The sequence below is a fragment of the Scyliorhinus canicula genome, chromosome 23 (assembly GCF_902713615.1).
Source record: "Scyliorhinus canicula chromosome 23, sScyCan1.1, whole genome shotgun sequence".
Lineage (NCBI taxonomy): Eukaryota > Metazoa > Chordata > Chondrichthyes > Carcharhiniformes > Scyliorhinidae > Scyliorhinus > Scyliorhinus canicula.
In genome coordinates, this window is record NC_052168.1 from 5,194,758 (window position 1) to 5,218,823 (window position 24,066).

At 48.6% G+C, this 24,066-nt stretch overlaps 1 protein-coding gene across 2 annotated transcripts in view; it reads left to right on the forward strand.

The window, feature by feature from the left end:
• LOC119956367 (potassium voltage-gated channel subfamily C member 1-like) overlaps nucleotides 1-24,066 on the forward strand; it is an 87,500-nt gene that overhangs the window by 38,511 nt on the left and 24,923 nt on the right. For both annotated transcript variants that reach the window (XM_038783530.1, XM_038783529.1), the window contains exon 2: nucleotides 13,914-14,847. In XM_038783530.1, the coding sequence (XP_038639458.1) occupies nucleotides 13,914-14,847 (934 nt within the window). The remainder of the gene's footprint in view (nucleotides 1-13,913; nucleotides 14,848-24,066) is intronic.

Sequence of the window (24,066 nt, forward strand, 5' to 3'; positions counted from 1 at the left end):
GAAATTATTGCCTCCGAGGGAGAAATCAAGAACAAGAGGGCATCATCTTTAAACTGGAGGCAAGGCATTCAGGATAGAAATCTGAAAACGCATTTTCACTCAATAAGAAAGAAAGATCTGGAAGTCGCTTCCCACTGTTGATTCTGGGTCAATTGTTGGCTTTCATGAACAGGGGCATTAAGTTTAAGAGTCGCGAGGTTTTGCTGCAGCTTTATATAACCCTGGTTAGACCACACTTGGAATATTGTGTCCAGTTCTGGTCGCCTCATTATAGGAAGGAGGTGGATGCTTTGGAGAGGGTGCAGAGGAGATTTACCAGGATGCTGCCTGGACTGGAGGGCATGTCTCATGAAGAAAGGTTGAGGGAGCTAGGGCTTTTCTCATTCGAGCGAAGAAGGCAGAGAGGTGACTTGATAGAGGTGTACAAGGTGATGAGAGGCATGGATAGAGTGGATAGCCAGGGACTTTTCCCCAGGGTGGAAATGGCTGTCACGAGGGGACATAATTTTAAGGTGATTGGAGGAAGGTATAGGGGAGATGTCAGAGGTCGGTTCTTTACACAGAGAGTGGTGGGTGCGTGGAATGCACTGCCAGCAGAGGTGGTGCAGTCAGAGTCATTAGGGACATTTAAGCAACTCTTGGACAGGCACATGGACAGCAGTAAATTGAAGGGGTGGAGGTTAGGTTGATCTTAGATTAGGATAAATGGTCGGCACAACATTGTGGACCGAAGGGCCTGTACTGTGCTGTACTATTCTATGTTCTAATTAAAAATTTCAAGACTGATAGATTTTTGCAAGAGTGAGGGATGATGGATCTGAGTGTTTAGGATGGCGGAGGCTTGGGAACATCTACTCCAGCAGCCCCATGGCCACATGACGCTCTAAAGGGCATTAACTTGGAGAACTGCCGGCCAATCGCAAATTGGTGGGCAGCTCCCCTCCACGAACCTCCAGGCACAGCGCCGCAGTGGTCGGAAGAGGCACTGCAGGGAAATGCCTGGCGCTGAAATCCCGTGACCTGGAGGATGGCTATGTGGTAACGGCCCCCAGGGCGGGTAGGGAACGTCCTTCCCTCCCCGGCATCGAGCTTGCTTTCTATCCCACCCCCCTGGGCCGTCCCCAGCGAACTGTCAAAACCAGCCAGACTAAAAATTGAAGCTGGGCGGGAAAAGGCCCTTAAGTAGTCATTAAGCGGGGAGTTGATGCTGTGTAAAATCCTGGCCATGGGATTGAGATACGTCTGAACTATGTGTGGATTGAAAATGACAGGGGGGGGGGGGACCGAGGGGCCGAATTGCCTCCTCCCAGCAGGTCAGTAAGCTTCTGCAGAGAGAGAAAGAGGACCAACATCTTGGTTTTTATTGTCAGAGTTGGGAAAGGTTAGAGAGGCTTTGAGCAAGATCGCAGACGCATGGAAGGTTGGGGAGGCCAGGGGTCAGAATGAAGGTGGAGGCCCATGGATACGGTGGAAGGGAGAGTGGGTTTTGATGCAGAGATTGATTGACTAAAGGGACGATGGTGCCAGGCAAAAGGGAGCGTCAATGGTACACGTAGACCAACGAAAGATGGGAAGGTGATGGTCACAAGCAGCATTCGTTCTTGGACCAGCGTCTGAGAAAGCGGGGGCGGATCTGAATCTGCTGAACTCAGCGATGTGTACGGGAGCGTGCTGTGCGCCAAGTGGCCACTGTGTTTGCAACTCAAAAACTAATGAATTGGCTGACGATCGCTTTGGGATTTCCTGAAGTTGGGCTGGGTTCTTTCCTGATGGGCCGAGTGGCCTTATTTCATTCTTGTCCGAGATGGTTTAAATCAGCCTCGATGAATCATGTGGGGGGGGGGGGAAATGGGAAGAAGGAATTGGTGATGAGTGAAGCTGTAATCGGCAATTATTGCGTTTACTACATTGGCGATGAGGAAAAAATAACCCGACGCACAAAGAAAGAATTTTGGAAAGCAAGTTCGGATGCAAAAGTTTTAGAACATGTCCAATCAGGTCCAGCAAAACGTAGTTGAGCCTCTCTTGGAAAATTCGAAGCTTTCAATGCTGCTACAGAAGACTGAAAATGTGGAGCATTTAGATGATTTTATTCCAGGCGAATGAAGTAGAGGAGGAGGATATGAAGAAAATTATATTGCTGACTGCATATGTAACCCAGGCGTATAACTTGATCTGAAGTTTAACATCCCTGGACCCTCCCAACAAGAAGACTTTTGCAGGGGGCATTGAGCTATCAATGGGACATTACCATCCGAATAATATTACAAAGGTACGAATTTAACTCCACAGGAAGAAGCACAGCGCCCTTTCCAGCAAAGTTCAGACCATTGCGCCCTTTCCAGCAAAGTTAAGACAAATCGTGGAGCGTTGCGATTTTGGGTCAGCATTGAATGACATGTTGAGAGACCGATTGGTGTGTGGTGTAAACTGTGCAGCTATGCAGAGAAAATTGTCAGCTGAATTGGAGTTAACCTTGAAGAAGGTGTTGGAAATGGCAGTAGCGATAGCGGCGAGAAGGGTACCCACTAGCTGCAAAGATCACAGAGTGATGAGGTCCGCCAGTTAGGGCGGGAAGCTGTGAGCAGCAGTGACACCAGGAGTGAAGGTGCTACTTTAAGTAGAGAGATGATGTGGAGATGCTGGCGTTGGACTGGGGTGGGCTCAGTAAGAAGTCTCACAACACCAGGTTAAAGTCCAACATGTTTGTTACAAACACGAGCTTTCGGAGCACTGACTCCTTCCTCAGTAGAGAGAATAAGGCAGAAGAGCCACACGGTAGAGAAGATCTAAAGAACAGTCAAGGAATAACGAGTGCCATTGGTGCGGGGGAGTCACTGCCCAGAAACGTGTAGGTTTAGAGAAGTGGAGTGGCTTGTGTGTGGATGTAAAGGACCTTTGAGGCTTGAGTGTAAAAACAAGCCGAGCCCACCCAGTACCAGCAGAGTAAATAATCCAGCCCCGGTGCGTAGCATGGAGGATTGCCCAGCGGGTGAACGGAACACTTTGGTGTTGAATATTGCGAGACCAAGCAAGGTAGCCCCCATCAAGGTTGCTGCCGATGGGTAGCACAGTTGTTAGCACTGTGGCTTCGCAGCGCCAGGGTTCCAGGTTCGATTCCCCGCTGGGTCACTGCCTGTGCAGAGTCTGCACGTTCTCCCCGTGTCTGCGTGGGTTTCCTCCGGTTTCCTCCCACAGTCCAAAGACCTGCTTCCCTATTCCTCCCCAATCGATCCACATCGCTGACGCCGTTGCATGTGCTGTTAAAGCACCATTGGAAGAGGCTTTTAATCAAGTTAAACAGGCGCTTCAGTCTTCATGATTTTTGGTACATTACTCCCCTGTTAGAAGGTCCAGCAATCGTTCCGGTATCTCACTTTGTACCATTTCTGCCACAGGTTCAGGTGAAGGAAAGTTGGATATTTCAGTCGAGTGCATTACCTCCTCAAGGCAGTTTCACATTTGTCATATGCGCCGTTGTCTGTGAACGGCAAGTAATTACCGACAATTTGCAAATTCCTGGCCCACTCTCTCAACACAAACAACGGAAAACAAGGAACCAAAACACAGATTACACCTAGATGTGATTAGACTGCTAAAGAGGCTTCTCTGGCACAGGGTGAGAAGGGAACAGACTGTGCCTAATGGGGAAGAATCCAGACGACTTCCGAGTTGGCGAGATTTCACAGATTTGGAGCAGTCAACATTTTGGTTCCGTTTGTGCGACTTGAGTTTGAATCAGTCTGAGGCACGCTCCGCTAAATTGGACAAAGAGAAGATCGGATCCAGAGCCAGTTCGTACTTTCTTTTTGTCGGTCTTTTGCGTTTGAGAATCAGTTCAGCCTGTAAGGGAGCGGCTGGGGCTGGGGGGCTGGCGAGTGCTGCGTACCCCAGACTCACAAAATGTACATTTAAATTGGGACCCGATTGTCGGACTAAGTTGGTGAAAACTAATTTGTAATAGGACAATGGGCGGCACAGTGGTTAGCACTACTGCCTCACAGCACCAGGGACCCGGGTTCAATTCTGGCCTCAGGTGACTGTGCGGAGTCTGCACGTTCTCCCCGTGTCTGCGTGGGTTTCCTCCGGGTGCTCCGGTTTCCTGCCCCAGTCCAAAGATGTGCAGGTTCGGCGGATTGGCCGTGATAAATTGCCCCTTGGTGTCCAAAAGGTTAGGTGGGGTTACTGGGTTACGGGGATAGGTAGGGTGCTCTTTCAGAGTGTCGGTGCAGGCTTGATGGGCCGAATGGCCTCCTGCACTGTAGTGATTCTATGACTTGATGAATTGATTAAGAAGCATTTGGGATTTTAAACAATGGTAGTGAATGAAAAGAGATTTGGGCCATTCATATATCATGGAAGAGATTAGGAAGATGTTTGCTCTATTGGCACGCTATCTAATGGGCATGGTACCATTGATATTTTAAACAGTGGAAGTGGATAGAAAGTGGTGGACGGATAAAAGTGAATCACGGCGGGATGCTGGAACCTGAAACAAAATCAGAAAATGCTGGACACTCTCAGCAGGTCTGACAGCGTCTGTGCAGAGAGAACGGAGCTAACGCTTCCAGTCTGGATGACTCTGTGGTAGGCTGTATTAGGGGTATCGCGGTACCTAGGTGGGATGTACCTTATACTGTCGTATGTGTGGCAGCACCTGCCTGCTGGCTCCACCCAGCAGGCGGAGCATAAGGGTCTGTGTTTCACCCACAGCAGTCATTCTGTACCGGAGCTGCTGGGGTAACTACATGTTCATTAAACCTTCAATGGACTACAACCTCGCTTCAGTAGTGATTGATCGTGCATCAGACTCTTTGTCAAAGAGTTGGATTGGAGTCCATTGGAATTCCATGGACGTGAGCAGGACCTTAGTCCTTTGGAATTCAAGCTTGGCATAGACAACCTCAGCGAGGCGAGTGGGACCCTCCCTCATCTCAATGGGCCTCAAGATTGAAATCGGGGCCTGTTCACTAACCACGACCCCATGGATAAGATTAAACTCATTAAATACACACCAAATATTTAATAGCGAGTTGTAGAAAATGCTTAATCAGTTACATATTAATAGAACTGTCATCAACTTCAAATGGTAAAAACAAAGGAATGTTACACTTTGGAGACGGAGGGAGTGCAACGGCTCTCACAGTCAATGTTGTGAGCAATCAGCACGCTCCTCACTTCACTCGCCCTCGCTTTTACGCGCGAATCACCTCAGTCATACCGGGAGGAACAAAAACGACCCGGACGGAGATCAGCGGAATGAGTTGAGGGCTTCTGCCTCCTTCACCAATCCGGGCAGCAAATCCCAGAACCTCTGAATGAAAAAGCTTTTCCTAATATTCCCTCTAATCCTTCTACCCGTCGGGCTGGATATTTCGGCCACGCCCGCCACGAGGTCACCGCGGACGGGGATCACGTAAAGGTCCGTCGATCTCGGGTGGGCGCGTCCGAAAAACCCTGCCCCTCATCTTAAATCTGGGCGTGGCGGTAATTGACCTCTCCGCTCGGGGGAGACAAGTCCGGCTCCATCTCCTCTCACCAGGCCTCTCGTCGCTTCGTGCGCCCCAGTCAAGTCAGCGCCCAGCTACCCTAACCTTTCCTCACGGCTGCAATTTCCCTACCCCTGCAACATTCCGGTAAACCTGCTGGTGGGAATGAATGGGAAAATATCTCTCTCACTGGTATCACTCCGCAGTGGGAATAAATAGGAGAGAGGTTAACTTTTTGGGGTTCTGTAAAACGGGACGGGGGTGTTGGTGGGGGACGTGTCCAAAATGTGTCACTGCTCGACGTCCTAATGTATTGGAAAAATTAGTTCACGTCCGTATCGCACACGTATGCCCCTCACAAACATCCCAAAGTGCGATAAATTGCAGACCCCCCCCACTTGTTTTTAAGGTCCCCCCCCGTAAGGCAAAACCGATAGCAGCCAGTGATCCAGGATGCAGGGAGGTACGGCACCTTTACCTGCCCGTTAACCAAAGACTGGAACCGACCTGATTCAAAATTCCAGATTTCTCTCTTAAATGCTTCCGAAGGAATCGGCTTGCCCTCACAAGGAGGTGACAGCTCACAAGTGGCTGGCATTTTCATAGCAGGACTTTGGTCGAAGCTTGTAGGGAGTATGGGAGGTGAATCAACATAGACAGATGGCTTACTGAACGACATGGATTTTGCCTACAAAACAAACCCCTTTTGAACCAGCCAGACGTGTAAACGAGCACTGGTCATGTGATAGCCATGTCATAGTCATGTGATAGCCATGTCATAGTCATGTGATAGCCATGGCTAAGAGTTGGCAGCCATCTTGCCTCAGAGTCAGAAAGCCATGGGTTCAAGTCCCACCGAGAATCATAGAAAGTTTCAGTGCAGCAGGAGGCCATTCAGCCCATCTTATCCATGCCAGCCCGAGAACACCCAAGTGCCCAATCTAATCCCACCTTCCCGCACCTGGTCCACCGCCCTGTAGCTTAGAGAACTTAAGGTGCAGATCCAGGTACTTTTTTTAGAAGAGTTTAGGGTCTCTGCCTCCACCACCAACTCGGGCAGCGAATTCCAGACTCCCACTACCCTCTGCGTAAAAATATTCTTCCTCATGTCCCCTCTACACCGTCTACCACTTATCTTGAATCTATGTCCCCTGGTTCTTGAATTCTCCATCAAGGGAAAGAATTTTATCCTGTCCAACCTATCTATTCCCCTCATAATTTTGTTCACCTCAGTTAAGTCACCCCTCAGCCTTCTTTGTTCCAAGAAAAATAACCCCAACCTATCTAATCTCTCCCTCGTAGCCACACTTTTCCAGCCCCGGCAACGTTCTTGTAAACCTCCTCTGCTCTCTGTCCAGAGCAATAACCACCTTCCTGTGATGTGGCGACCAGAACCTCCCACAATACTCCAGCTGTGGCCTCACCTGTGTTTTATACAATTCCACCATTATATCCTTACTTTTATATTCTATAGCGGCACGTTTAGCACAGTGGTTAGCATTATTGCTTCACAGCTCCAGGGTCCCGTGCTAGGTTCCCAGCTTGGGTCACTGTCTGTGCGGAGTCTGCACGTTCTCCCCGTGTCTGCGTGGGTTTCCTCCGGGTGCTCCAGTTTCCTCCCACAAGTCCTGAAAGACTTGCTGTTGGGTGAATTGGACATTCTGAATTCTCCCTGTCTGTACCCAAACAGGCGCCGGATTGTGGCGACTAGGGGCTTTTCACAGTAACTTCATTGCAGTGTTAATGTGAGCATACTTGTGACAATGAAGGAGAGCATTCCATATGCTTTCTTAACAACCTTGTCTACTTGAACTGCTGCCTTTAGGGACCTGTGTACCTGTACGGCAAGATCTCGCACTTCATCTACCCCTCTTAGTATATTCCCATTTATTGTGTACTCCCTATAACTATTTGACCACCCTGAATGCATGACCTCACATTAGGGGCAGCACGGTAGCATGGTGGTTAGCATAAATGCTTCACAGCTCCAGGGTCCCAGGTTCGATTCCCGGCTGGGTCACTGTCTGTGTGGAGTCTGCACGTCCTCCCCCTGTGTGCGTGGGTTTCCTCCGGGTGCTCCGGTTTCCTCCCACAGTCCAAAGATGTGCGGGTTAGGTGGATTGGCCATGCTAAATTGCCCGTAGTGTCCTAAAAAAAAGTAAGGTTAATGGGGGGGGGGGGGGGTTGTTGGGTTACGGGTATAGGGTGGATACGTGGGTTTGAGTAGGGTGATCATGGCTCGGCACAACATTGAGGGCCTGTTCTGTGCTGTACTGTTCTATGTTCTATGTTCTATCTCTCGGTGTTAAATTCCATCAACCACTATATCGGCCACTCCACCAACCCACCTGTATCATTTTGGAGATTATAGCTATCCTCTGCACTGCCCTCCACTCAGCCAATCTTTGTGTCGTCTGCAAATTTCCCAATCGTGCCCCCCACGTTCACATCCAAATAATTAATATGTAGCACAAACAGTTAGGGTCCCAACACCAGATTCTGCGAAACACCCAACTTTCCAATTGTAAGGGCAGCCATCGACCGTTACCCTGAGTTTCCTGCAACGGAGACAACTTTTGATCCAGTTTGCCACGTTGCCCTGTATCCCAATGGGCTTTCACTACCTTGACCAATCTTGGACTTTGTCAAACGCCTTGCTAAAGTCCGCCTCAGAGACTTGGGCACATAATCTAGGTGTGAACTCCCGGTCCAGGTCTGTTTTTGAGATGCTAAACCGAGGCCCTCTCGACTCTCCCAGGTGATATAAAAGATCCCACGGCCCCTATTTCAAAGAAGAGCAGGGGGGTTCTCACAGGTGTCCTGGGCCATTATTTATTACCCAATAAGATCACACAAATTTCTGCTTGTGGGAACTTGCCATGTGCAAATTGGCTGCCCTGTTCCCTCCAGTGACTGCAAAAATATTCCATTGGCGGTGAAGCACTTTGGGCCACCCTTTCTTCAGTCACAGTAAGGGGGAGGCGTTGGCGTAGTGGTGCTGTCACTGGACTAGCAATCCCGAGACCCAGGGTGATGATCTGGAGACCTGGATTCAAATCCCACCCACGGCAGACGGCAAAATTTTGAATTCAAATTTAAAAAAATTCCGAAATCAAAAATCAAACGATGATTATAAACCAATTGTCGACTTAGGGAAGGAAATCTGCTGCCCTCACTCGGTCTGGCCTATATGTGATTAGCGACCCACGGCAATGCGATTGTTAGGCCATACAAGCCTCCCAGATCAAGGGCAATTAGGGATGGGCAATCAATGCTGACTTTGCCAATCAATTTTGATGATGCCATCTAACCTTGGCACCAATTCTCTTCTCTCGGGTAATGCCAGTATCAAAGCTCTAAAACAAACGCACCCAGATTCAAATTGGATTTGTAATTATACAGGCGCTCTGATATTTCTCCTCTACCGCACCGTCCACGTCTATAGGATGTCCTGAAGCACTTTGCCACCAACGAAATGCTTCCAAGCAAAGCCGTTCCTGTGACGTAGGGAACGTGGTGACAAATTTGTGCACGGCAGGTTCTCACAGACAGAAATGTGATCGCCTTTTTCGGCGACGTTGCTTTCTTTTTGTTCTTCCTACGGGGCGTGGGAGTCACTGGCATTTATTTTCCAATTCCAATTCCCTTCCCACACCTGGCCGTGCGCTAAGGCAGACTTCGTCTGTTCCCATAGCGGGTAATTCCAGGAACAGGTCGCCAGTCTGTTGCCAGGGAGCTTATGGCTTGAGTGGCGTCACTCCGCACCAAGTGTGATTGACCAGGAGTCTCTCCCTCTCTTACCGCCATTAGTGTGTTCGGAAGGATTTTGCAGGCACTCCACCTGTTCTGGCCGCGTTAATGAACGCACCTTCCTTGGCAATCGAGTCCTGAAAATGAAATGAAATGAACAATGAAATGAAAATGAAAATCGCTTATTGTCACGAGTAGGCTTCAATGAAGTTACTGTGAAAAGCCCCTAGTCGCCACATTCCGCCGCCTGTCCGGGGAGGCTGGTACGGGAATCGAACCGGGCTGCTGGCCTGCTTTAAAAGCCAGCGATTTAGCCCAGTGAGCTAAACCAGCCCCTGAGGCCTGGGGCGGGACTCAATCCTGAAGCTTCCAGCTAATCAATGCTGACTTTGCCAATCAATTTTGATGATGCCATCTAACCTTGACACCAATTCTCTTCTCTCAGGTAATGCCAGTATTGAGGCTAACCCACTGCCTCACGAGACCCCCCCCCCCCCCCCAGTGTTTATTACCCGTCCCCAATTGTTAAAACTGAGTAATCAATAAGGAAGAAGTTGCTCAACAGAAAGGACGGAGGCAGAAGGAAAACATTTCGTTCATTGCTTTGGGCATTTATGGATGCCTTCCAGCGCCGTTAATGGCTGCCGGGAAACAAGGCCGCAGCAGAGTTTGAAGCTGTTTACAGTCGGAGGGGTCCCTGTGATGAGCAAAAAATTGGATTTCTGAAGTAATTTTTCCTCCTGCCTTTTTTCCCCCCTAATTAGTCTGTGGGGAAAACCACGATTTTGTCACACTCATGCGGAGGGTCAGGAGGTTGAGTAATTATCACTACAGTTTGGAACATGCCTCCTCGTTACCAGCGGCAACCGCAGTTTCCAGGACAGCCGTGTTCTGCAGATTTACTACGATAATTTCGACAGTGGTGCTGGCTTTCCTTTTGTTGTAAATCTTGATAGGACCAGCGCTCTGTCCCAGAATGCAGCAGGCTACTTCAAGCCAATTCCCTACGTGGCGTTTACGACGGTTCTGATTCCACTGAATTTGAGGGCATGTAGAAATAGGCGGGCGAGCAGGCCACGGGGGGGGGGGGGGGGGGGGGGGGGGGGGGCATCGAGCCTGTTCCGCTATTCAGTGTGATCATGGATGATCCTGCCCTCAATCCCACTTTCCCGCCTTCCCCCCGTGTCCCTTTGTTCCCAGGAGAGGCCAGAAATCTACCTCAGCCTACAGCCTACATCCGATGGAGCAATTCCAAAGACACACAACCCTTTGAGTGAAGTCATTTTATTTTAAGACGGGGATGAGGAGACGTTTTTTCTCTCGGGGGACGGGGGGGGGGGGGGGGGGGGGGGGGGTCGAGACTCTCTGGAATTCTCGTCCTCAAAAGGCAGTGGAAGCAGAGAGTCTTTGAATGTTTTTAAGGCAGAGCCGGACAGATTTTTGATAAGCGGCACGGGAGCGCAGTGGTTAGCGCTGCTGCCTCGCAGCACCAGGGTTCCAGGTTCAGTTTGGGCCTTGGGTGAACGTCCGTGTGGAGTTTTCACGTTCTCCCCGTGGCTGCGTGGGTTTCCTCCGGGGTGCTCCGGTTTCCTCACACAGCCCAAAGGCGCGCAGGTTAGGCGGGCTGGCCATTGTCAAATTGCCTGTTAAGTGAACCATATGGGTGGGGTGCTCTTTCAGAGGGTCAGTGCAAACTCGATGGGCCGAATGGCCTCCTTCTGCACTGTAGGAGTTCTATGGTTCTAAGCAAGTGGTGGGTGAAAGATTACTGGGGGGGGGTGGGGGGGGGGGGGGTGGGGGTGTGGGGGGGGGTGTTGGCTGGATCGTGGGGTTGAAGTCTCAATCAGATCAGCCATAATCTTACCCTGAGCGGAACAGGCTCAAGGGGCCCAGTGGCCTGGTTTGGCTGTTTGTATTTCTCCTCTTCTCAGCCCCTAATGACTAGTCCTTGATCCTGAGACTGCGATCCGTGTTCTTGATTCCCAAGGCAGAGGAAGCTACCGCCAAGTATCTACAGAGTCAAGCCACTTCGGAATGGTGGATGCTTCAATGGGGTCTCTTGTCCTTCTAAACACCAGAGAGTATCGGCTAGCACCCAGTCATTAACCCAGGAGTGCGCTCGGGAATCCTGTAATTTGAATGTTATTTCAATGGCGAGCTGGTTGCTGAGAACATGTTGGCTGCCTCATTCCAACAGGGACTTGCAAAAAACACCGTTCCGCGTAATCTTTCCTTCTAATTGAATTTGAGATCTCGATAGACATCTTCCCTTGGGCAAGTAGCTTGTAACATGAGGGAAAGTGGACAATGGTGATGGAGATACCTGGGGGGTGGGATTCTCCTTTCCAGGGACCGAGTCCCCACGACGGCGGGAAAACCGGCGCAAATCACTCCGGCGTCAACAGTCACCGAAAGTGCGGAATTCTCCGCACTTCCGGAGCTAGGTGGACACCGGAGGGGTTGGCGCAGTGCCAGCCGGCGCCGAAGGGACTGCGCGGTTTCGCACATGCGCCAAAGGGCCGGCGTGATGTCGCGCGTGTGCGGAACCACAAGCGCGGGGGGTTCCCTTCTCCGCGCCGGCCATGGCGGAGCCATACAGGGGCCGGCGTGGAAGGAAGACGTGCCCCCACGGTGCAGGCCTGCCCGCAGTTCGGTGGGCCCCGATCGCGGGCCAGGCCACCTTGCCCCCCCACCCCCCCGGGATCGGATCCCCCCCCCCGCGCTCTCCTCCGAGGACCGCTCCCGCGCTCCCTCCCGAGGACTTACCTGCCAGGGCCCCGCAGTGTGGGATCATATCTAACCCACGCCTGTGGGACTGGCCAAAAACGGATGGCCGCTCGGTCCATCAGAGAATTGCTGGGGGGGGGGGGTGGGGGGAGGGGGGGTCCACTGCCAACGGCCCCTGACCGGTGTGACCCCGCCCGCAAAACGGCGCTGGAGAATACGGCAGCCGGCGGCGGGGTGGGATTCGCGCCACCCCCCCCCCCCCGGGGATTCTCCGAGCCGGCGCGGGGTCGGAGAATCCCGCTGCTGAAGTGTACTTTCCCCTTGAGTGGTGTTAAAAAACCCGGCAATTTAAAAGTTGGAGCAAAGGGAGTTCAGGGGAGAATTGATAGAGTTGTCTGGAATTATGAAGGGTCTTGACGGAGTAGTTGGGGAGAAACTGTTTTCTCTGGCAGGAAGGTGGCTACGCAGTGGACACAGGTTTAGGACAGTTGTTAAAGTGGACGGGGAGGTGGGTTTTGTTTCGCATAACATGAGTTGCCGCAATCTGGAGCATTCTATCTGAAAGGTAGGTGGATGTAGAATCAATTTGTTCAGAAAGGAATGGAATATATATTTAAACGGGAACGAATCACGGGGCTAGGTGGAAAAGGCAGAGGACTCAGAGAGTCAGAGATGTTTACAGCACGGAAACAGGCCCTTCGGCCCAGCTGGTCCATGCCGCCCAGTTTCTATCACTAAGCTGGACCCAGTTGCCCACATTTGGCCCATATCCCTCTATACCCACCCTGCCCATGTAACTGTCTGCTTTTTAAAGGACAAAATCGTACCCGCCTCTCCCACTGCCTCTGGCAGCCCGTTCCAGATGCTCACCACCCTCTGTGTGAAGAAATTTCCCCTCTGGTCTCTTTTGTATCTCTCCCCTCTCACCTTAAACCTGTGCCCTTTGGGAAAAGATGTTGACTATCCACCTTATCTATGCCCCTCATTATTTTATAGACCTCTATAAGATCACCTCTAAGCCTCCTACGCTCCAGGGAAGAAAGTCCCAGCCTATCCAGCCTCTCCTTATAGCTCAAACCATCAAGTCCTGCTGGCATCCTCGTAAATCTCTTCTGCACTCTTTCTGGTTTAACAATATCCTTCCTATAGTAGGGTGACCAGCACTGAACACAGTATTCCATGTGCGGCCTTACCAATGTCTTGTACAACTTCAACAAGACGTCCCAACTCCTGTATTCAATATTCTGACCAATAAAACCCAGCATGCTGAATGCCTTCTTCACCACCCTGTCCACCTGCCACTCCACCTTCAAGGATCTATGAACCTGTACCCCTAGATCTCTTTGTTCTGTAACTCTCCCCAACTCCCTACCATTAACTGAGTAGGTTCTGCCCTGATTTGATCGACCAACATACATCACCTCACATTTATCCAAATTAAACTCCACTTGCCATTCATCGGCCCACTGGTCCAATTAGTCAAGATCGTGTTTCAATCTTATATAACCCTCTTCATCATGCACTGTGCCACCAATCTTTGTGTCATTGGCCAGCGCAGGCACAATGGCCTTCTTCAGTACTGTACAATTCTTTGCCAGTTTAGCTGAGTGGTCTGGACAGCTGGTTGGTGATGCAGAGCGAGGCCAGCAACGTGGGTTCAATCCCCGCACCGGCTGAGGGCGCCCGTGAAGGCCTTGCCCTCTCAACCTTGCCCCTTTTTCCTGAGGTGTAGTGACCCTCAGGTTAAATCACCCCCAGCCAGCTCTCCCTCCCTCAAAGGGGAAATGGTCACTTGCCACCACCATAATTCAAACTACAGTGGCAGACCTAGCCCTATAAATTGTTACCCAGAGGTCCGAGTGCTCAGCGTTACCGCGGTGATGTGTTGATGCTCTTGGTTTTTTTTTCAATAACACCTCTCTACTTTTGTTTGTTTTTTTCTTACAGTATGTGGCGTTTGCATCACTGTTCTTCATCTTGATCTCCATCACCACGTTTTGCCTTGAGACCCATGAAGCATTCAACCACGTGGTCAACAGGACCGAGACTGTCACCACGGGGAACGTTACCAACGTGGTGGAGGATGTGGAAATTGAGACTGAGGCGTTCCTCACCTACGTGGAGGGGATGTGCGTCATCTGGTTCACTTTTGAGTTCCTGATGCGCATCATGTTCTGTCCGGACAAGAAGGAGTTCATCAAGAACACCCTCAACATCATTGACTTTGTGGCCATCCTCCCTTTTTACCTGGAGGTTGGGCTGAGCGGACTCTCATCCAAGGCCGCGAAGGATGTCCTGGGCTTCCTGCGTGTTGTGCGTTTCGTCCGAATCCTCCGCATCTTCAAGCTCACCCGCCACTTCATCGGGCTGAGAGTCCTGGGCCACACGCTGAGGGCAAGTACAAACGAGTTCCTCCTGCTGATCATCTTCCTGGCTCTCGGGGTCCTGATCTTCGCCACCATGATCTACTACGCCGAGAGGATAGGGGCCGACCCTGAAGACATAACGGGCAGCAAGCATACCAGCTTCAAAAACATCCCTATTGGCTTCTGGTGGGCGGTGGTCACCATGACAACCCTGGGCTACGGGGACATGTATCCTGAGACCTGGTCTGGGATGTTGGTGGGGGCTCTCTGTGCTTTGGCTGGTGTGTTGACCATCGCCATGCCTGTACCTGTTATTGTCAATAACTTTGGCATGTACTATTCCTTGGCCATGGCCAAGCAGAAGCTACCAAAGAAGAAGAACAAGCACATCCCTCGGGCTCCCCAGCCGGGTTCTCCCAACTACTGCAAGCCTGACATCAAGTCCCCCCAGAGGAGTTCCCAGGGTGATTCCTGCCCATTAGCTCAGGAGGAGATCATCGAAATAAACAGGGCAGGTAGGCCTTCCGCTGTGGGCAAAGGCCCCAGGCAAAAACTGCTTCACGACTCGGTTGAAATATCTGACGGGCAAAGACTTCTGATGGTTCAGTGAACTCAGCCATTGGGTTATTGGAGCCAATATGGTCCTGGGTTCAGTCTGTTGTTGGGTTAACGGATCTGTGCCGGGGGGGGGGAGGCCTCAGTTGGCCTCAGAACCCCGCCGGGTAAGAGAAGGGAATACCCCGGAGCCCCTGCTCCTGCCGGCTACCTGGAGACCTTAGTTGGAGGCTCACGTGTCAGGGATTGGGAGAGAGGAAAATGAAATGAAAAAGGAAATGAAAATCGCTTATTGTCACAAGTAGGCTTCAAATGAAGTTACTGTGAAAAGCCCCCTAGTCGCCACATTCCGGCGCCTGTTCGGGGAGGCTGGTACGGGAATTGAACCGTGCCTTGGTCTCCTTTCAAAGCCAGCGATTTAGCCCTGTGGGGACAGGTCTGGTTTGGTTTGATGCCCGATTGTTGTGTGTCTCGTCACACTCTGTCATGGGCAGCCCATGAGCTATGGACGCTCGGTCCAAAGTAGCTGAGGATGGTCTCCATCGTCAAACAGCCCTCTAAAGGGCAGCACGGTGGCCTAGTGGTTAGCACAACCGCCTCACGGCGCTGAGGTCCCAGGTTCGATCCCGGCTCTGGGTCACTGTCCGTGTGGAGTTTGCACATTCTTCCCGTGTCTGCGTGGGTTTCGCCCCCACAACCCAAAAATGTGCAGAGTAGGTGGATTGGCCACGCTAAATTGCCCCTTAATTGGAAAAAATAATTGGGTAATCTAAATTTAAAAAAAAAAAAAAAAAAAACAGCCCTCTAAAACTCAGGAGCTCAGCTGCCCTTGGGTGCATCGCTGGGGAGTAGCTGGGGCCTGAGGAAGGGTGACCTGTCAACAACAGGCAGACAAGCAAATGCTGGATAAGAATCTCCAGAAATGCCTGGGTTGGAATGTAAGGGAAATGTGTGTTTTTTTTTATATAGCTTTGGAAGAACTGCTTAATAAACTCTCGCACAAACTACACTGGATGTCGATTCAGTCAGAAATAGACTCAACTTCATGCAAGTCACCCAGTCAACTAACCTATGATTAAGTGTTACTTTATAAATAAGCATCGAATCCTTTAACCTGTTGTGTAGGGTATAAGCTACCATCTTAAAAAAGATCAGAGGAACTTTATTGGCCAGTGCTTTATACAATTGTCTTTTTTAACTGGAGAGTTAAACTGTTACACATGGATGAATGAGGCAAAATGTTCAAGATTTTCTTCATGAGTAACACAGGGGTCTGTGGTCTGATTGTATATTTTGAAGAGTTAATATAATTGGCCAATGGGGGAGTGTCTATGGATGTTATTCTTCCAGAAGGCTCTTGATACAGTGCCTCCATAAGAGGCTGTTAGCCAAAGTTGCATCTCCTGGGGTCAATCAAACGATTAACCCTGGTTGGGAAAGTGATCGAGCAGGGGGAGAGCAGGGAGAATGGGCAGGCAAATCTGATTGGCAGGATGTGACTAGCGGTCACCTTCCAGGGCCTGTGTCAGGGCTTCACTCTACTCATGAACAACTTTGATGATGGGATGGAAAGCAAGGCAACCACGTGGTTAAAAACGGATTGGTGGTACTGGAAGCAGAGTAGATGGAAACATAACATCTCAAAGAGATATTAGTGGATTTCAACAGAGGCAGAGGTGAGGTCACCCATATCCTCACCTAAAAAAGAATAGAACCGGGTACTTCGCAAATGGCAGGAAGCTAGAAATGGGAAAGGCCACGGAGAGACTTGGGGTCCAGGTAGATGGGGCATGAAAATACCATTGCCCAAGGCAGCAAATAATAGAAAACAGCTCATGGACTGCTGGCCTTTATGTCTGGAGGACTACAATATAATGGAAAGTTGCAGAAGTTGTGCTTCAGCTGCACAAGGCCCAGATTAAATCGTTGCTTGAGTTGAGGTGAGCTGCCCTGGGCAGTGGGCCTCAGGACACATAGATTGGTCCCGGAGGGGAGCCTGGTATTGTTTCCCAGAAGGATACCAGGACCCAATTATGAGGCCGCGTTGCCAAAATTTGGGTTGGGTTCCCTGAAATTGGGAAGGTTAAGCAGTGATTTGCTCCAGTGTTCAAGAGGGGGGAAAGACAGGTGCAAAATAGGGACAAACTATTTTTTTTTTTAATATAATTTTTATTGGAATTTTTTTACAGAAAATATAAAACATAACGACAAACAATGAAATGCAACAAAATAATCCATAATAACTGTAACACCCCCAGACCGTATCAACGTATGTATCCCATCCCCCACCCCCCCAACCCCAATGAACAACAGAAGAACTTAAAAATAAATTTAAATTAAATAAACAAACATAGTCATCGTCCCCCCCCCCCCCCCCCCCCCCCCCAAAAAACACCTTTTCCCTCCCCCTTCCCCCCCCACCCCCCCGGGTTGCTGCTGCTACTGTCCCCGTACCCTATCGTTGAGCCAGAAAGTCGAGGAAAGGTTGCCACCGCCTAAAGAACCCTTGTACCGATCCTCTCAGGGCGAATTTGACCTTCTCTAGCTTAATAAAACCCGCCATGTCATTGATCCAGGTCTACACGCTTGGGGGCCTCGCATCCTTCCATTGTAGCAAGATCCTTCGCCGGGCTACTAGGGACGCAAAGGCCAGCACACCGGCCTCTTTCGCCTCCTGCACTCCCGGCTCCACCCCAACCCCAAAAATCGCGAGTCCCCATCTTGGCTTGACCCTGGATTCCACCACCCTCGACACCGTCCTCGCCACCCCCTTCCAGAACTCCTCCAATGCCGGGCATGCCCAGAACATATGGGCATGGTTCGCTGGACTCCCCGAACACCTGGTGCACCTGTCTTCACCCCCAAAGAACCTACTCATCCTCGTCCCAGTCATGTGGGCCCGGTGCAGCACCTTGAATTGGATGAGGGGGACAAACTATTTTTGACGGGGTGGGAAGGCTATTGTGTAAAAATCAGAGCCGTACCTGACAGCAGTGAAGTCAGGAGAGGCTCCAACACACGGTGGGAGGCACAGGTTTGGCAGTTATTGCGAGATCATTTAACGTCAGATGTTGATCATTATTTGTTTACCAAAGGTCGAGTGGGGTATGGAGGGGAGGCAGAGGGAGATGTGTCTCCATGTGTCTGAGTGAATGGAGCAAACAGGTTAGAGAGCGTAAAAGGCCTCTTCCTTTCGCTAAGGTTCGACATTGGGAGGTGCATGGACAGGTCAATGGGCTACAGAGGGGTCTGCACAAAATGGAGAGAGTGTTACCAAGGGTCTGTGTGCACCGGACAATGTGTTGCACAGGAATGTCGACTGGACAGTGTGTCACACAGCAAGGAGGTGTGTGTACTGGACAGTGTGTCACACAGGAAGGAGGTGTATGTGCTGGACAGTGTGTCACACAGCAAGGAGGCGTGTTTACTGGACAGTGTGTCACACAGCAAGGAGGTGTATGTGCTGGACAGTGTGTCACACAGCAAGGAGGCGTGTTTACTGTACAGTGTGTTGCACAGCAAGGAGGAATATGTACTGTACAGTGTGTTACACAGCAAGGAGATGTATTTACTGGACTGTGCATTTTGAAGCAAGGAGGAATATGTACTGTACAGTGTGTTACACAGCAAGGAGGAATATGTACTGTACAGTGTGTTACACACAAGGAGGAATATGTACTGTACAGTGTGTTACACAGCAAGGAGGAATATGTACTGTACAGTGTGTTACACAGCAAGGAGAAATATGTACTGTACAGTGTGTTACACACAAGGAGGAATATGTACTGTACAGTGTGTTACACAGCAAGGAGGAATATGTACTGTATAGTGTGTTACACAGCAAGGAGGAATATGTACTGTACAGTGTGCTACACAGTAAGGAGGAATATGTGCTGTATAGTGTGTTACACAGCAAGGAGGAATATGTGCTGTACAGTGTGTTACACAGCAAGGAAGAATATGTACTGTACAGTGAGTTACACAGCAAGGAGGAATATGTACTGTACAGTGTGTTACACAGCAAGGAGGAATATGTACTGTGCAGTGTGTTACACAGCAAGGAGGAATATGTACTGTATAGTGTGTTACACAGCAAGGAGGAATATGTACTGGAGTGTGTGTTACACAGCAAGGAGGAATATGTACTGTATAGTGTGTTACACAGCAAGGAGGAATATGTACTGGAGTGTGTGTTACACAGCAAGGAGGAATATGTACTGTCCAGTGTGTTACACAGCAAGGAGGAATATGTACTGTACAGTGTGTTACACAGCAAGGAGGAATATGTACTGGAGTGTGTGTTACACAGCAAGGAGGAATATGTACTGTACAGTGTGTTACACAGCAAGGAGGAATATGTACTGTATAGTGTGTTACACAGCAAGGAGGAATATGTACTGGAGTGTGTGTTACACAGCAAGGAGGAATATGTACTGTACAGTGTGTTACACAGCAAGGAGGAATATGTACTGTATAGTGTGTTACACAGCAAGGAGGAATATGTACTGTCCAGTGTGTTACACAGCAAGGAGGAATATGTACTGTACAGTGTGTTACACAGCAAGGAGGAATATGTACTGGAGTGTGTGTTACACAGCAAGGAGGAATATGTACTGTACAGTGTGTTACACAGCAAGGAGGAATATGTACTGTACAGTGTGTTACACAGCAAGGAGGTTTGTGTACTGTACAGTGTGTTACACAGCAAGGAGGAATATGTACTGTACAGTGTGTTACACAGCAAGGAGGAATATGTACTGTACAGTGTGTTACACAGAAAGGAGGAATATGTACTGTACAGGCTGTTACACAGAAAGGAGGAATATGTACTGTACAGTGTGTTACACAGCAAGGAGGAATATGTACTGCACAGTGTGTTGCACAGAAAGGAGGAATATGTACTGTACAGTGTGTTACACAGCAAGGAGGAATATGTACTGGAGTGTGTTACACAGCAAGGAGGAATATGTACTGTACAGTGTGTTACACAGCAAGGAGGAATATGTACTGTATAGTGTGTTACACAGCAAGGAGGAATATGTACTGTACAGTGTGTTACACAGCAAGGAGGAATATGTACTGGAGTGTGTGTTACACAGCAAGGAGGAATATGTACTGGAGTGTGTTACACAGCAAGGAGGAATATGTACTGTACAGTGTGTTACACAGCAAGGAGGTGTATGTACTGTACAGTGTGTTACACAGCAAGGAGGAATATGTACTGTACAGTGTGTTACACAGCAAGGAGGAATATGTACTGTACAGTGTGTTACACAGCAAGGAGGAATATGTACTGGACAGTGTGTTACACAGCAAGGAGGAATATGTACTGGAGTGTGTGTTACACAGCAAGGAGGAATATGTACTGTACAGTGTGTTACACAGCAAGGAGGTGTATGTACTGTACAGTGTGTTACACAGCAAGGAGGAATATGTACTGTATAGTGTGTTACACAGTAAGGAGGAATATGTACTGTACAGTGTGCTACACAGTAAGGAGGAATATGTACTGTACAGTGTGTTACACAGCAAGGAGGAATATGTACTGTACAGTGTGTTACACAGCAAGGAGGAATATGTACTGTACAGTGTGTTACACAGCAAGGAGGAATATGTACTGTACAGTGTGTTACACAGCAAGGAGGAATATGTACTGTACAGTGTGTTACACAGCAAGGAGGAATATGTACTGTACAGTGTGTTACACAGCAAGGAGGAATATGTACTGTACAGTGTGTTACACAGCAAGGAGGAATATGTACTGTATAGTGTGTTACACAGCAAGGAGGAATATGTACTGTATAGTGTGTTACACAGCAAGGAGGAATATGTACTGTACAGTGTGTTACACAGCAAGGAGGAATATGTACTGTACAGTGTGTTACACAGCAAGGAGGAATATGTACTGTATAGTGTGTTACACAGCAAGGAGGAATATGTACTGTACAGTGTGTTACACAGCAAGGAGGAATATGTACTGTATAGTGTGTTACACAGCAAGGAGGAATATGTACTGTATAGTGTGTTACACAGCAAGGAGGAATATGTACTGTATAGTGTGTTACACAGCAAGGAGGAATATGTACTGTACAGTGTGTTACACAGCAAGGAGGATATACTGTACAGTGTGTTACACAGCCAGGAATGTGTTACACAGCAAGGAGGAATATGTACTGTATAGTGTGTTACACAGCAAGGAGGAATATGTACTGTACAGTGTGTTACACAGCAAGGAGGAATATGTACTGTATAGTGTGTTACACAGCAAGGAGGAATATGTACTGTACAGTGTGTTACACAGCAAGGAGGAATATGTACTGGAGTGTGTGTTACACAGCAAGGAGGAATACGTACTGTACAGTGTGTTACACAGCAAGGAGGAATATGTACTGGAGTGTGTGTTACACAGCAAGGAGGAATATGTACTGTACAGTGTGTTACACAGCAAGGAGGAATATGTACTGTACAGTGTGTTACACAGCAAGGAGGAATATGTACTGTACAGTATGTTACACAGCAAGGAGGTGAATGTTCTGGAAAGTGTGTTACACAGTTAGGAGGTGTGTGTACTGGAGTGTGTGTTACACAGCAAGGAGGAATATGTACTGTACAGCGTGTTACACAGCAAGGAGGAATATGTACTGTACAGTGTGTTACACAGCAAGGAGGAATATGTACTGGACAATGTGTTACACAGCAAGGAGGTGTATTTACTGGACAGTGTGTTACACAGCAAGGAGGAATATGTACTGGACAATGTGTTACACAGCAAGGAGGTGTATACTGTACAGTGTGTTACACAGCAAGGAGGAATATGTACTGTACAGTGTGTTACACAGCAAGGAGGAATATGTACTGTACAGTGTGTTACACAGCAAGGAGGAATATGTACTGTACAGTGTGTTACACAGCAAGGAGGAATATGTACTGTACAGTGTGTTACACAGCAAGGAGGAATATGTACTGTACAGTGTGTTACACAGCAAGGAGGAATATGTACTGTACAGTGTGTTACACAGCAAGGAGGAATATGTACTGTACAGTGTGTTACACAGCAAGGAGGAATATGTACTGTACAGTGTGTTACACAGCAAGGAGGAATATGTACTGTCCAGTGTGTTACACAGCAAGGAGGAATATGTACTGTCCAGTGTGTTACACAGCAAGGAGGAATATGTACTGTATAGTGTGTTACACAGCAAGGAGGAATATGTACTGTCCAGTGTGTTACACAGCAAGGAGGAATATGTACTGTCCAGTGTGTTACACAGCAAGGAGGAATATGTACTGTCCAGTGTGTTACACAGCAAGGAGGAATATGTACTGTATAGTGTGTTACACAGCAAGGAGGAATATGTACTGTCCAGTGTGTTACACAGCAAGGAGGAATATGTACTGTATAGTGTGTTACACAGCAAGGAGGAATATGTACTGTCCAGTGTGTTACACAGCAAGGAGGAATATGTACTGTCCAGTGTGTTACACAGCAAGGAGGAATATGTACTGTATAGTGTGTTACACAGCAAGGAGGAATATGTACTGTCCAGTGTGTTACACAGCAAGGAGGAATATGTACTGTATAGTGTGTTCCACAGCAAGGAGGAATATGTACTGTCCAGTGTGTTACACAGCAAGGAGGTGTATGTACTGTACAGTGTGTTACACAGCAAGGAGGAATATGTACTGTATAGTGTGTTACACAGCAAGGAGGAATATGTACTGTACAGTGTGTTACACAGCAAGGAGGAATATGTACTGTACAGTGTGTTACACAGCAAGGAGGAATATGTACTGTACAGTGTGTTACACAGCAAGGAGGAATATGTACTGTACAGTGTGTTACACAGCAAGGAGGAATATGTACTGTACAGTGTGTTACACAGCAAGGAGGAATATGTACTGTACAGTGTGTTACACAGCAAGGAGGAATATGTACTGTACAGTGTGTTACACAGCAAGGAGGAATATGTACTGTACAGTGTGTTACACAGCAAGGAGGAATATGTACTGTACAGTGTGTTACACAGCAAGGAGGGATATGTACTGGAGTGTGTGTTACACAGCAAGGAGGAATATGTACTGTACAGTGTGTTACACAGCAAGGAGGAATATGTACTGTACAGTGTGTTACACAGCAAGGAGGTGTATGTACTGGAGTGTGTGTTACACAGCAAGGAGGAATATGTACTGTACAGTGTGTTACACAGCAAGGAGGAATATGTACTGGAGTGTGTGTTACACAGCAAGGAGGAATATGTACTGTACAGTGTGTTACACAGCAAGGAGGTGTATGTACTGTACAGTGTGTTACACAGCAAGGAGGTGTATGTACTGTACAGTGTGTTACACAGCAAGGAGGTGTATGTACTGTACAGTGTGTTACACAGCAAGGAGGAATATGTACTGTACAGTGTGTTACAGAGCAAGGAGGAATATGTACTGTACAGTGTGTTACACAGCAAGGAGGAATATGTACTGTACAGTGTGTTACACAGCAAGGAGGAATATGTACTGTACAGTGTGTTACACAGCAAGGAGGAATATGTACTGTACAGTGTGTTACACAGTTAGGAGGAATATGTACTGGAGTGTGTGTTACACAGCAAGGAGGTGTATACTGGACAGTGTGTTACACAGCAAGGAGGAATATGTACTGTACAGTGTGTTACACAGCAAGGAGGAATATGTACTGTATAGTGTGTTCCACAGCAAGGAGGAATATGTACTGTCCAGTGTGTTACACAGCAAGGAGGTGTATGTACTGTACAGTGTGTTACACAGCAAGGAGGAATATGTACTGTACAGTGTGTTACACAGTTAGGAGGAATATGTACTGGAGTGTGTGTTACACAGCAAGGAGAAATATGTACAGTACAGTGTTACACAGCAAGGAGGTGTATGTACTGTACAGTGTGTTACACAGCAAGGAGGAATATGTACTGGAGTGTGTTACACAGTAAGGAGGAATATGTACTGTACAGTGTGTTACACAGCAAGGAGGAATATGTACTGTACAGTGTGTTACACAGTAAGGAGGAATATGTACTGTACAGTGTGTTACACAGCAAGGAGGAATATGTACTGTACAGTGTGTTACACAGTAAGGAGGAATATGTACTGTACACTGTGTTACACAGCAAGGAGATGTATGTACTGTACAGTGTGTTACACACAAGGAG